Below are 14,522 nucleotides of genomic sequence, written 5' to 3'. Positions count from 1 at the left end.
ACAAAGACAATATTCTGTTCACTTGTGCTACAGTTTGTTTCTACTTCAGAGTTTCAAATTTTAAGGCTAATGACTAAGTGAAAAGAATCTTTCTGTTCAAGTGGTAGACTCCCAAAATACTTGCATCATGCAAAGCATATTAATATTTTTTTCTTTGAAAACTGTTTACACAAAACTGAATTAAGACTTCAAATTCATACCCTTACAGCCCCAAGTAGCAGCTCTGCTGGAGAAACTGCAGTGTTTTCTAACCCATTCTTGAATTGTCCCAATTGCCAACTTTTCAGCTGTTTCAGAGGTATGTGCCACATTTGTCTGACTCATAGATGAAGCTTCTCAGAATGCTTCCAGCCACCTTATTTATCTGGTCTATCCTATATAGATTCAATTTCCAAATGAAATCTTACCAAATTGTCACTGTTTTTACATCTTTTTTTCTTACTTGCTCTTTAGTCCACTGCTGTCTACAAGCTCTTGCTTTCTAGGAGAGGCAGTGTTCTGTTGAGCTATGAATTTAGGACCTGGCACAAGGAGGCCTAACCACAGGAAGATAGTGAAACACATATAAAGAAAAGCAGACGCTTCTTAACTTGGCAATCATACTAACATGCGACTAAATCACTTCAGCCATTTTATTTCTTTTTACACCAAATTCTTCCCTTTTAAAGAATAAGCTAGCAATTACAGTCTGAGAGCTAAGCAAAAGAAGAAAAAAGGGAGGAAAAAAAGTTCATTGGCCTAATCTTTTTCCTCCCTCACTTGTGATTTCTCCATCTATCATGGTGACTATGAACAAAGAGCTTTCAAGTAGAAAGCAATACATTTCTCATCTAACCATGGATAAATGCTATTTACTCCTGCATTTTTTAATTCTCTTTTATTGCATTACCTCCACACATTAAGTGTGTTCTGTTTTATTTTACTAGTACTTCTACACAAGTTCCTTCAGTGACTCAGTGCATATTGAAAAAGTCATTCCATAAATTAATTGTGTCTTTTATCTTTAGATGATCACATTTACTCATTAGTGCATTACCACTTCTTCCTCCATATCATTATTTGTAAGTTATTTCTATAGCTACATACTACAGATACATAATCAACAAGCTATATTCTTATCAACTTATAGCAAGTTTTTGCTGTGTTTTGTTTTTCTTTGCCTGGTTATTTTCTAAACAGTCTCATCTGCAGTCAAATATTTGGGCAAAGACATAAAATCTCCTAGGCCTTATTAGCACCTGATGCTGCCATGACTGGGATACAAAGCCTACCTTCAAAAAACCCCACAAAATAAAACTCTACTGCAGATACAGTTATGACTGTAGCTAAACAGCATTGACAATATGTAATAATTTTTACTGTTAGCATGTGCTAGTGCTACTAACAATTATCTGGTTTTATGTCCTTTTCAGGTGTTTGCCTTTCAGAAGGATTTTTTTAAAATCAGAATCACCAAGCTACATCTTAAAGCATACCCAGTACAATGAGTGAACTGGGTCAGCTACATATATATGCATTAATATACATAGATAGATGTTGTTCCAATAAAACAAGAAAGGTCTTAATGGCATACAAAGTTTCTGCCCAAATGGCACAAACCATAACACAGAGTATTTACTGCTATCATCAACTCACTGGTATAGTAATGGAGCATTATCCAAGGTTGAGTACTATCCAACTTACTTGAATTGTGGCACCTCTTCCCCCTTTTAAGTAATTTGTAGCTGTATACAAAGTTTCAACATATTTTCAAAATAATTTTACCTTGAGTCTCAGACCAAAGCTTATCTATCTGGTCAGGAGTTGAGAATGCATTTTATCACTGAGATAAAACACACTTCTTCCCTGTCATTTCTCTTACGGTAAGGATAGCCATGTTTTTACAAACCTACTTCACGTGTTTAGTCAGCTAAAGCAAATGCTTCAGTAGAAGTACTACCATTTTTTTTTTCAGTGTAGATGAAATGTATGTTCACAAGATACTTAAACACTCTGTTGGTAATGCATCTCAGAAGCTTTGGCCCTAAACCTTGTCAGCTTTTTAAAAGCATCTGAATAGTTTAATCAAAAAGAGAGAACAAAAGCAGTCACTTAGACATTTGCATACATGTACTTAGGTCTACAGTGCTGAGTCACAGTATAGGATACATCTGGTGTCACTTACCTCCAGTAATGAAGCTCAAATCCTTCACACTTATCCTTGCATTTTAAGCAGGGCGCACCAAACCCTTCCTCGTGGCCCAAGCCCATCTGTGTACAGAGTAAGATAACTACAGTCAGCTTCAAGAATAATACTGCATGAGTGATCTTACTGCTGCCTTTATACTCTGCTATCTACAGTTAAGATTAAGCATCTGAGTAAGCTGACATCAGGACAGCATTTTGGAGTCCACTCACCTTCCTACTGTATCTACATAACTAACAGCGTTCACACCAGCCTGTTCACAGAGTTGAGCTAGCAGGCAGAGCTAGCTTTAGCCAAAAGCAAGTATTTTTCTGGTGACTTTTCTCCCCAGCCCAGCTTGCTCTACAAGCATTAGACAAGGGAAGAAACAGATTCTTTGGAGCGCTTCCTTAGGTTTGAAGCTCTGAAACCACAGCTAGTGAGGCCAGAAGACTTTAAGTCAAAGGACATTTAATCCAGCTGTCAGGACCAAGTGATTTAAAGTAAATGACTTGGCAAAAAGAAATTAACAGACCCCACATTTACATTTATTTAGGAATAAAGGTAACAACTAAGCATTTAGTCTAATATTTCTCAGTATATTTGAGACTGCACTCTGATAGTGGACTCATACCAGCTTTTTTTGGGGGGGGAAATGGAAACAGCACAGTTAGCAAAAGCAATGACCATAAGTGATAAGTAAAGGGTTTCATGGTGAAAAAATTAAAAGGACAGATGACCAATTCTTAATGCAGAGGAAATATGAGACAATATAAAAAAACCCAATAGAGAGTGAAGGCCAGGTATTCACATAATATATCAACACATCAGCAAATTTAACTGAGTAACGGCCACTTGAAGGTTGAGGTGAAAAACAGACATGAAGCACCATACCTTATGAGTTCATATAACACAGTAAATTTAAAATGTATCATTCCAGCTCTTTAAACCTTTAGGAAACATTGCTCTTAAATCAGACAGATGAAGGACCACAGAACTGTGGCCATGGCAGGGTATGCAGGCTCATGCCCAACATGCAGAGAGGAACCCATCCCCACACCCCCACCCACCATTCTAGCAGCACAAGGAGTGCTCCCAGCTTTCTGGGTAGACACTGTGTGAGGGATGGTCATTGTGAAGGAGACAGCTCACCTACAGTTTAGCTTTTACCACAAATGGAAACTGAGCTAAAGCTGACAATTTCTGGTACTAATCTTAGTTCTGGCAACAATAACACAATGCCAAAGTTGATTAGATGTTTTGATACAGTTTTTATTATTAAGTTTGCCATTTACTCTGAGAAATAGTACTACTATTGTTGTATGCACAAGGACGTAAACAGCTCAACTTTCAACTTGTTTCTGTCCAAAATGAAGGAACAGATTATTCACAAACCACTTATTTAATGAAGAACACGTGGTAAGATGCAGGGAATACCACATTTTCAGTTATTTTATAATTTAAAGAATCAGTGCCTTTACAGTCATTAGACATCCCTGAGGAAATTACAAAGCTTGCCTGCAGATTGTGGTCTATTTAGAGGAAAGCGATACTTTGGCAGCTATTAAGCTACTGCTTGCAAATGCAGGGATGGACTGAGGGACATAAAATTATTTCTTTCATATCTGCAAGATGAAATACAAGCCTACTGTGATCTTGGTGACATCATCATTAACCTAAGGGCTCAAGAAGTTTACATGCTATAAGTGCTAACCTGAAGCCTACCAGAAGACATGCAAAATAAACATAACTTTAAAGAATAAGTTCTCCATCAGCTACACTTTTGTCTAAGCTAACAGGTTAATAAAAGTTTGCCTCCATTGAAGATGGGCATTTACAGGGGTCTTATCTGGAATCCAGAGCTCCCTCATAAGAATACTGTACCTCATGCACACACATACACATACCACAAAACAACTAAACACTCTTGTCAAGTCACACTCAATTAGAACAAAATGTTGGCCAGGATGTTCTCTAAAGAGAAAGAGAAAGCTAAAGCAACGCAAAAGAGCTGCCTTTTTTGTTGGGAGGGACAGGTTGTTTTTTGTTTGGAGCTGTTTGTTTGGTTTTTAAAATCATCCTCCCTAAAAAGCTGTTAAACTTAAAATATGCTTGCACTACCCTAAGAAACAACCAAAATACCCACAAAACCCTCATCGCCCAAAAAACCCCAAAGACAACATGAAACCCATTCTCTCTTGCTACTACTTCAGCTACAAACTGGCATTACTTCTTTATGCTTTGGTTCTCTCCTCCTTTAAAAAGAGCTGAAGGGGAAGAAATAACAATAACCTTCTTAGTGTTGTAATTAGAAGACTTAGAAACTTAGGATCACTTCTTTAGAGTGTACTTTTTTACAGTGCACAGAGAAATAGCCTTGATGTTTCAAGAATTCCCAAAACAGAATCTGAAATGCAAGTAAGAAAATAATTTTTTTTTCAATTTTTTAACATATTTTCAAGTTTCTTAACATTTAAGGTTTTTTAAAAGCCAAAAACACCTCTTTAGAAACAAATTAAGGAGAGGAAATCTGTGCTGTCTAAATGTTCCACCCAGAATATACTCCCTCTGCAGACTACAGACAGCCATCAGCCAAGCCTACTTGCACCTTCACAACCAGCAGTCTAAGTGCAGATTTCTTCAGAAATACAGGATTCCACATTCCCTGGCTAGAAATAAAGAGAACATTATTAAGTAAATGCTTGTGCAGCTTGAGACAAATAAATTGAATTAGCAAATGAGACTGATTTGTTTCGAAATAGGTTTTTCATTTTACTGTGAAACAGAAAGGGGACAACCTTTCTATACAATGTCTGGTCACCTTATGGAAAAGGTTGAGCTCACAACTGAGAGGCACACTGAAAACCAAATTAGATGAGATTCCAGATGCACACACAGCCTCTGCCTTTGTTCTGACAGAGAAACTATGTGGGTGCTTGCTGAAAATAAAGATATAAAATAACAGCACAGTGCTTTTGAGTTTGGCTATCTAAAAGTCAGTGCACGTTACATGTTCCTCCAGACTCCTGTAATGGGACATCCTTCAGCTGTAAAGAAGCATCAGCCTCTGAAGTGACTGTTTCTTCTTCAGCAGCCAATTCTACTAGTAGTTTGGGAAATTCAGAAAGCCCAAAGCTGCACTGTGCTGCTGCTTTGCTGCTGCCTGCATCTATCCCCCTGTCTTCTGCAAGACATGGTCAGCTCCATGCTGGAGCACCCAGAGACACAGAGCTGGCTGAGCACCCACTGGAGCAGGAATGCATGCCTGAGAACAGGACGGAATCCATCTTCCCCATAAATGGAGCTATGGGAGAAATGGCAGATATGTCAGCTGGAATACTGCCAGAAGAAGGTTCCTGTCTGTTTACCACCATTAATTTTCATTTAACAGCAAAAGCTATTCCAAACCAACTGGTATTACTAAAATAGTCAATATGGATTTAAATACTCTGCATACAGAAGATGATATAACTATGATTGAGATCATCTTTTGCATGCTGCTTTCAAGATTAAATAGTACCTCAAGGGCAAAGAATTTTAAATGGTTACCACTAAGTGAGACTTAGTGAGAGACCATCCTGTTTCAGTTCAGATTGGAGTCCAGTGACAAAAGTAGGCTGTCTTTACAGTAAGGAGTCATATATGGCAGCCTACTGTCATCTTAAGAACCCCAAATGATCATATTCAAGAATCTAATAGTTTGTTCAGATATGTTAAGAGAAACACTGAAGTTGCTATGCAATAACAATAAGTTAGGTTTAAACTAAGTTTATTGAACGTTACTAAGAATGAAAGTCCAACTTTCCCCCTCCTATTAACTGAAACCTATCAGCAAATGTTGAAGTCCTGCGTTGTTGCAGTTTTAGAATGCCAATTTCAGAATTTGCATTCCTGCAAATAGAGTATATTTCAGAGACCATCAGACAATAAACACCTCCCCACACGGGACTCTATGAAAAAAAAAAACAACCATGGATGCAAATGGGTTATGCATGTGGAGGTACATAGCCAGTTTAGTCTGCAGGCTAAAACAGATGCAATTACATTTTGTCAGCTGCAGTTCCTCTTATGTGGTAAAATATGGATAAGTTTGTTAAGAAGTTTGTTCCTACATTGAATAAACTGTGCCACAGCTCCCAGTGCCAGCAAAAAAAAAATTTTCTGATGAAGGAAGGATTAGCTTTTTAATAGTTAAAAAAGTATAATGACACAGAACAAGATTACTGCTGACAGTTACAGGACAAACGGAGATAAGCCCTAAAAAAATCTTATATTAATTAAAACATAAGGCAGAGCAGTAGTTTTTAAAGCTTGCCTATACTTCTTTTAATATGTATAGATTGTCTGCAGGTCACCCAGTTGCTCACAAAGAACAGGTGCAACAAAACTGTATTTGCCCAGGGTCTTGTACAGATGTAGGTACAACAGCCTTGTCCAAGAACATTGGACCTCAGAGATGAATGAAAAAATCTATGTTTAATTAGTATTTTTCACACTGCAGCTTCTGCCCCCTGTCTTTCAATATCATCATTGTACATTGACTAGTCTAGTTCTGTCTTGTCTATTCTCTCCTAAGCAGCTGGGCACAAACAATAGAAAGAGTATCCTGACAGAGTTCCCCTTAGAAGTCTTTAATTATTTTAACAGTTACCATTCAATAGTCATCACACCCAACACAAATACATCCCTCAAATAAAGTTAGTCGCTCTGATCTCCCTGCCCTTTACAAAGGAGCCCCTGGGTGCAATGGTAGGAATGTGGTAAAAGAGGAAGCTGTAACAAAATGCAGAAGCACTACTTGACATTTCCATGTTTCCCTCCCACGACATTTCTTTTACCTCCTCAGTCCCACCAAGAGACCAGAGATAACTCAGGCCTCAGCTGCTTTTCCTTCCTTCCCCAAAGGGGACTCCTGAACCACCAGACAGGTGAACTGCATTACTCCTTCCCCTTACCACAGAGAGTAAGACACAACACTAGTTACTCAGCCTTTGCAGAAGATTGATAGGACCCTTCCAATGTTCAAGATATCTCCAGAATTTGAAAGGATGTGGCTATACAGTGAGAATGCTGTTATTAATGGGCTGCAACAATTAACAGTGAGCCTCAGATTAAACCCTTAAAAATTAAATCTTCTTCAATATCATTTTGCAGATCTTTCTCCTGTGCTCTTCATTACTCCAAGGGCAGAAGCAAAGAGATCCATGCTAAAGCTATTCTTGGATTTACTGTAAAATCCCAGGAATCTTCTGATTTGAAGGTTACCTAACTATTGATCTGTTTGAGGAACAGATGGGAAAACATCTGTATAGCATAACAGATTTCTAGCACATCCCAATGTGCTTTAGGGACTTTCAAAGAAGGGAAGGTAAAGCAAGAATGAAAAAGGAGGGAAAAAAAGAGACCATGAGAACAAGACACATTAGGAATCTCATATGCCGTGCCTGCTTAATTGCTGAGACCTGATCTTGTACTACTATATTCTGTACTATGAGATGTCTTCTCTAACATAACAAACTGAAAACTAAAATAGGTTACAGCACTTAAACTTCAGAAACAAAAGAAAAATCATATTTCTTATGATTCCAGAATGAAAAAAAAAACCCAAACCACACCACTACGAAAGACGTGTTCATATCTGGACAATGCTCTTATAAAACTGTGACAGACACTGAGAAGAAAGAAAAAATTTCAGATCTGTAGCAAAAAGCAGCATCCCATGAACCACTCTATATTTGTTATTATTTAACATGTCTATTAAAATTGATGGTAAGTTTGATCCTGTTTTTTTTTTTTTTTAAATACGCATTTTGAATCAGGGAAAAGTTGACCAGAATTAAAAAGATTGGGTGTGAAAGCCCCTTTTGCACAGAAAGAAGGATGCCAAAAACTGATTGCATCCAAGAAAAAAATATTTGAAAGATGATCCGGGTAGGACAAGCAGGAGAATAAATCGAGGAGCTGCAGTAGCCTATGATAGTACACAAGTACTAAGAATTTATTTTATTATGATGTCTTCAACAAAATATCATATAGCTCAGGATCTAAATATTTAAGACACTGCTACATAGTGTATCATCAAGAGACTAACAGCTAATAAAGATATTTCAGCTGGATAGAAAACAAATGTTTATTCACAAAGTCCAGCATTACACTAGCTATGTTTGAATGCAGCTGACATACTATCTATACACACTATCTAACACTATCTATAAACCTCCAATACAACTCTATCCATCATCCAATGCTGCAGAGGCATTTTCACAATATTCTGTGTATTTGTTTTGACATCAGCGCTCTTACCCAGTTGCATCTTTTACCATTAGGTTTTCAGAAGTGGACCTGGAAACCTACATACTCACTTTTTATGATCTTTAGCCATGCAGAAGAGTGCACGCTCTCAAACTAAAAACCAGGCATAAAGAAAAAGTGTTAAACAAGACTTTAAAAATAATAAAAAAACCAGAAACACACACAGAGCAGTACTTGACTACAGTTAGATCTTGTGTAATCTGGAAATGCCATGACAGAAGCCTCCTCACTTCCTTGACACTCGCCCTGTTCATTTAAACTTGGTTAAGACTCTAGAAAACAGGTGTGACAACTTTCATCTTCACAGCCCTACTCTTCTTGCAGGTCTCCAGCACCTAAAAGAACTTGACCAACTCTGCACATTAGCAAAAAGTATGTATTAGGGGGTTTTGTTCATATACCCCTATATAAAACATATATATATATATATGCATACATCCCATACACATACATATTAGTTATATATATATAAATGAAACATGCATATCTATTTAGATTGTAAAACAATTTTAAAGTACACATTATAGGTATTTACATCAATGCCTTTACATCTGTAAACTCTGTATCTGCTAGGAAGAAGCCATTAATTTGCATAACGTTGAGTATAATTCTTGAGGTGAAAAAAATAAATGTGGTTTTAAGTAACTTTTACCAATAAAATTTAATTGACAATCACTACTCACTATTACTTACTTAGAGGGAAATAAACACACTTCTTTTTTTTCCAGGAACAATTTCAGAAGTAGATCTTTGTTATTTTAATGGCAGAATACTGTAACTCAAAGTAAGTTAATTTTCCACCTCACTGTTAGGTACTGGGCTTATAATGATGCCATGTCAAAGAAGGTTTCACCTGATCTTAGAAGCCACGTAGTCCTGCATTCAAAGAGTTTTTTTGACTTGCTATTCAGGCATTTCATGATATTTTATGGTCAGACACCAGGGGAGTACTTCTGACACAGGATGAAAAAGAAAAACTCAAAAAGTTTAATTTAGCCTTGCCATATTTGTCAAGCTGATATCGAGGGATGCTGGACCAACTAGGGATGTGGATTCAGATAGGTGTTTCAGAAAAACTATCCACATGATATATTTTTTTCAAATTTTGATGGGAAAAGAAAACCCAAGCCAAACACCACAGCGTATGCAGGAAGCAGTTACTCAGTTTCCTTGTTAACAAAACTGAAGTAGTTCCTCTTATATCTCCACCAACACTTTCATACTTCTAGTTGCAGGCAAAAATCACCCATGAATAAAACTACATTTCTTTGATCTTACTACATATAAGAAAAAGCAAAAAAAGCTCTACTATAAAGGGTTCCCATGGCAGTAACTCCAAAACAAACAGTGACCTCAACAGGAAGTGCAGTCCAGCAGGTATTACTAAATCATGCTTTGCAAAACACAAAAAAGTTGACTTTGCTTCTATACATACTTTATTCACCATTCATTTATCAAAGATCATTACAGTTGTTGACTTAATGTCTAAAGCATTCCATGTTTGCTTTTCCACCTGTAATAGAACAAATTAAGTCTCACACCATAAAAAAAGAACCACACAGGAATTTCACATTAGAGAAGTTGCACTTCTTCCCCCCAAGTTCCCCCGCCCCTTCTCCATCGCAATCAAAGTTCTTTTTATTAAGCAAGTATTATACTGTGAAAGCTTATACAGAACAGACTCACTGCCAGATTCTTATTTTCTCTAATGAAGCATGAGACCATGCTACCAGCAGGACTGCAAAGCATGACTGTGACCTGCTGATTCATTTTACCAAGTTCACAGAGGTGACAGACAGGGCAGGAATCCAGACTGTTAGAACAAAGTTCTGCTAGAGTCTTCAACACAAAGCATTAAGTCTTTGTTTTCCCTATACCCTCAAAGCAAGGTTTGAGAACACAGCATATATTGTGTTTGGGAGAAACAGTGGTCTGTTTGTTGCACAAGTACTTCTCAAGCTGGAGCTACTGTTTTTACCCTTCAGCTCTGCTGTGCAATCTCTTTTTATACAAAACGCTATCTTCATGATCCTCAAATGAAGAGCAAATCCAATTCCTTGTGATAAAAAGGAGAAAAGTGTACAGTAACCCTTAAACGCTCCTTCTCCTTTAAATGGAAATTATAACAGACAGTAAGGTATCAGGCTTACTATTCACAAAGCAGCCAAAAAGACAGTATTCACTGCCTAGATATTTGCCAGTCATCTCATGTGTCTAAGAAGATTGGTGAACTGATTACAAAAAAATTAAATGTTATTCCAAATATTTGCATACGTTCTGCATATATATTCCTCAGTGCATAAAGTTCATGCTGAAATTTCCGTTTCTGGCAGACTGTGGTTGTCCAGAGCCCAGGATTCAGACTAGGAGAGACATCTGGCTACATGGTAGTATTGGTTCCTCTAGCCACTTGTTAAGACAGCAAGATGAGTTTTACAGCACATAAAAGAAACCAAACAGAAGTTGAATTAAAAGTCTGAGCTGGAGTACTTGTGTCCTCAGATTCCTCACAGACAAACACTACAGAAGGGTATGTTACACAGGACTACTGTGTAAGAGCAAATATCTAAGGTATCCACTGCTAAAAGATGGGTTAGAAATAGTGTCAGGTGGGGCAGTAACTCTTCCTGCTGAAAGACAGGTATGTTGTTTGAGCCCTAGGGGTCTTGTACTAGAGGGAAGGAATTCCAGTCAGAGGAACTGTGCTAGAACTGTTAAACTGGGGGGGAAAACCCCCCAAATCTGATATCAACAATGAAAACAGACTTTTACCAAGTGCTTTTTTCCTTTGTACAAACCTAGACTCGCAGATATAAACGTATGTAGCAGTTTTCCAAAGACATAATGAAGCAGTTTACAACTAAAGAATGGATTCATGGGTTACTGGCACTTAGAGAAACCTTAGAAATGTCACCTTGGAAACTTCATCTATTGAGTTTTCTAGAAACAGAAAACACCTCAGTATATTATCCTGTGCAGTTATACATTAGCAGTTGTGGACAGGGGAACAAATTTTTCTACAGTATCAGCTGAGTGTCTGAGGGTCTATACTGAACACTGCTCCACCGGGCATTAATTTCCCTCTGCTCCATTGAACACTGGGGCTACCCAACAGCCAACTTCTAAATTCAGACTTTGAGTTCAGAAAAGCAAGGGAATGACAACTTATTTCTGAACAGTGTGACAATTCCTGCTTTCTTCTGCCCAGTGTTCTAGGAACTTCCTACCCAATGCGCAGGTCAGCCACTCCCTAATGTTTACTTCTATTTGCCAGGCAGTAAATAGGCACAAGTCACTACAAAATAAAATGTTACATGAGGTAGCAAGTACATTTTGTAAAAGGACTCAAGTTATTTTGCCCAAGGGTGAAAAGATATGTGAGAACTACAACACATGGTAAAGTAACTCATTGCTGCTGATGGACTAAAAAAATCTGACATGGCCATCTCCAGCTCAGGACAAGTTTCAAGCCTACAAGTTTACTGGTTTTGATAAACTTGACTCGAAAATTCTCAGAATGTTCTTCCATCTTTCAAGAAGGAGAGAGAGAAGCGAAAAGATGATAAAACAAACAGGTTTGTTGAGAATTGGAATTAAAGGATGGGAATTGAAGACACAGTTATTTCAGAGCTGATGTGAGTTGTCACTCTTTCTTTCCAGCACACAAAATCTAGGAAGTTTTGATTAAGTAAATATTGGTAGATATAAAAGAAGGAAAGGATTTGGTACCAAACGCACCGGTACATAACAAAGCTTCCCAGTTCTCCCTGCAGTGACTTGTCACAGATCCTTGCCTGTTCTCTTGGAAATGAGCTTCACCCAAGTTTCAAAGAGAAAGAATATGAGGAGGAGATGTGAACAAGCGAGGGGACATAGGGGAAAAACAGAAGTAGTCTTCTGAACATACATATAGTAGACACAAAGAAAATGTAAAGTTTTTCCCAGCATAGACATCTCTGCGTATTAACACTAAAGCTGAACAGAACAGAAAGACAAATTACTTTTTACAAACAGAACTTTGCTAGCTTCTGTCTCTGTCTGAGCAGGTTCAGAAAAGTCCTCGGGAAACTTTGAAGATGATGAAGAAGAGTAAAAGATGACTACGGAAAAATATGGCAAAAATAGTCAAATAAACTTACAACACACACAACTACCCAATAATTACAGTGCAATTTAAAACGCTGTAGCAATTTAAAGATGTTCAGCAACTACAAGTTCACTCAAACCAACATTCAGCAGAATTTTATCAGTCATTTCACAGCATTTCACTTTCTCTTTAGATGGAGAAATTCTGAGTAGGAATGCTCTATCTTCCACAAATATGCATCTCTCACCTCCTGGAGTTCAAAAACCTATCAGTTAACAAGCCTTGTGATGCCATCAATTTAAGTTTTAAATAGTGCTTTGATAATATATGCAAATCTACTCAGTAAGGTTGTTTTCATTACATACAAGGAGTCATATGAGGGGAACAACCCTGTACACACAACTATCTTTTAAAGACAGCGATAGTACTTAGCTACTCCCATCTATACACTGACGGCCTAATGTTGACAAGGGGTTGATATATGTAGTTTCTCCAAATCACGATCCTCATCCAGGTGACATTACCGCTTGCATCAAGCTCTAACTCAAGGCTAACCTTTTTCACTAGGATTCAGCCCTGACAAGTAGCTTTCCATGCTGCACAACTACTTCCATACCCCTGTCAGTTTCTGACCTGCAAGTTGGAAAAGCATACAGGTATACAAAAGTGCATATGTGTATTTTAAAACAAGTTGCTACCTTTAAATATAGAAATCCAGGAACAAAACCCACACATGTTCATACAACATGCATTTCAAAAGACTAGTTTTCATACATCAGTGATATTATTACGTACAGATTTAACCCGTGTTAATATGTAAAACTCCTTCTGCCATTATCAAATAGTGTTGAAACAGCTACTATAAAGAAAAAAAGTCAGTGATTTAGCACTGCATTTAATTTGCAAAAGTACCAGAAGCAAAGATTTATATGTGCATCCCACACAAAGTCAGTTTTATATAGGAAGCTTTAAATAGCGAGTTTTAGAGAGAGATTTAATACAACTGGATTACCTATTGGTTTTTGTTACTTACCTTATGCTTCTTGCCAGTTTGACTCCAAACTAACTAGTCAATATGCTTTTAAAAAGAGAGAGAAACCAACCCAAGGTTTCTGTCTCAGGTAGGTAATCCACGGGAACGCTGACAATGCATTTGTAAAGAGCCAGTCACATCATAGGTCAGAAACTAACCTTCAGCCCTTCCATAAACAGCGCTTTGGCTGCTTTCATACTTACATAGAGTGAGCAAAACCTGAAGACAACTATCAGCTCTGAGAGATTTACTGGGGCGGGAGAGAAGAATACATGTTTTTACTTGCGTATAATGGTACGTCCCCATATGACCACCTCGGACACAAACTGCGACGATTACCTACGGTTGGAGCAGCGGGGCACCTCAGCCATCTCCGCACCAGGAGGTCACCTAGCAGGCAGCTCCCCTGCCTCCCACCTCTGAGTCGGGGCGGTGGAGCCCGGGCGGGAGGCAATGAGAAGGGCTGACCCCGGAGGCCGGGAGCGACCCCAGCGCAGCGCCCGCGGGAGGCGGCAGAGACGAGGCGGGTCCGCCGCTCCCCGCGGAGCAGACGCCGGCCGGCGCGGCAGGTGACCCGGCGGGCAGCCTCCCTTACCTTCTTCACTTTGCTCTCCAGGTCCATGTCGGGGCCGGCCGGTCCCGCCGCGAGGCGGCTCCCGTAGGGCGCGGAGGTAAGGCGGCTCGTGCGCTCCGCGGCGCTTAAACTTCCGCTGCCCCGCGGCAGTGGCTGCAGCCGAACAAAGGCCGCGCGGCAGCCAATCCGCGCCCGGCCGCGCCGACCCTGCAGCCAATCCGCGCCGCCCGGGCCCGCCCCGCCCCGCCCACGGGCACGGCCGTGAGTCATTCCCGGCGGGACGGGCAGGGCAAGGCATGGCATGGCAAGGCATGGCATGGCAAGGCATGGCATGGCAAGGCATGGCATGGCA

At 39.1% G+C, this 14,522-nt stretch overlaps 1 protein-coding gene across 2 annotated transcripts in view; it reads right to left on the bottom strand.

Annotated features, from left to right (window-relative positions):
• The window catches only part of TES (testin LIM domain protein), a 29,525-nt gene extending 15,225 nt beyond the window's left edge, over positions 1-14,300 (bottom strand). Inside the window, exons 1-2 of one of the 2 annotated variants that reach the window (XM_027682268.1) lie at positions 14,192-14,300; positions 2,165-2,250 (exon numbers count right to left, since the gene is read on the bottom strand). In XM_027682268.1, coding sequence (XP_027538069.1) covers positions 2,165-2,250; positions 14,192-14,218 — 113 coding nt within the window. In that variant the 5' untranslated portion in view covers positions 14,219-14,300. Of the gene's footprint in view, positions 1-2,164; positions 2,251-13,596; positions 13,616-14,191 lie in introns of those variants that run through there. The other variant, XM_027682269.1, reaches the window with a different exon arrangement.
• Positions 14,301-14,522: the final 222 nt, after the last annotated feature.

This window comes from Neopelma chrysocephalum, unplaced genomic scaffold (assembly GCF_003984885.1).
Source record: "Neopelma chrysocephalum unplaced genomic scaffold, ASM398488v2 Primary Assembly neopelma1_62, whole genome shotgun sequence".
Classification (NCBI taxonomy): domain Eukaryota; kingdom Metazoa; phylum Chordata; class Aves; order Passeriformes; family Pipridae; genus Neopelma; species Neopelma chrysocephalum.
This window is presented reverse-complemented; position numbering and strand designations above follow the sequence as displayed.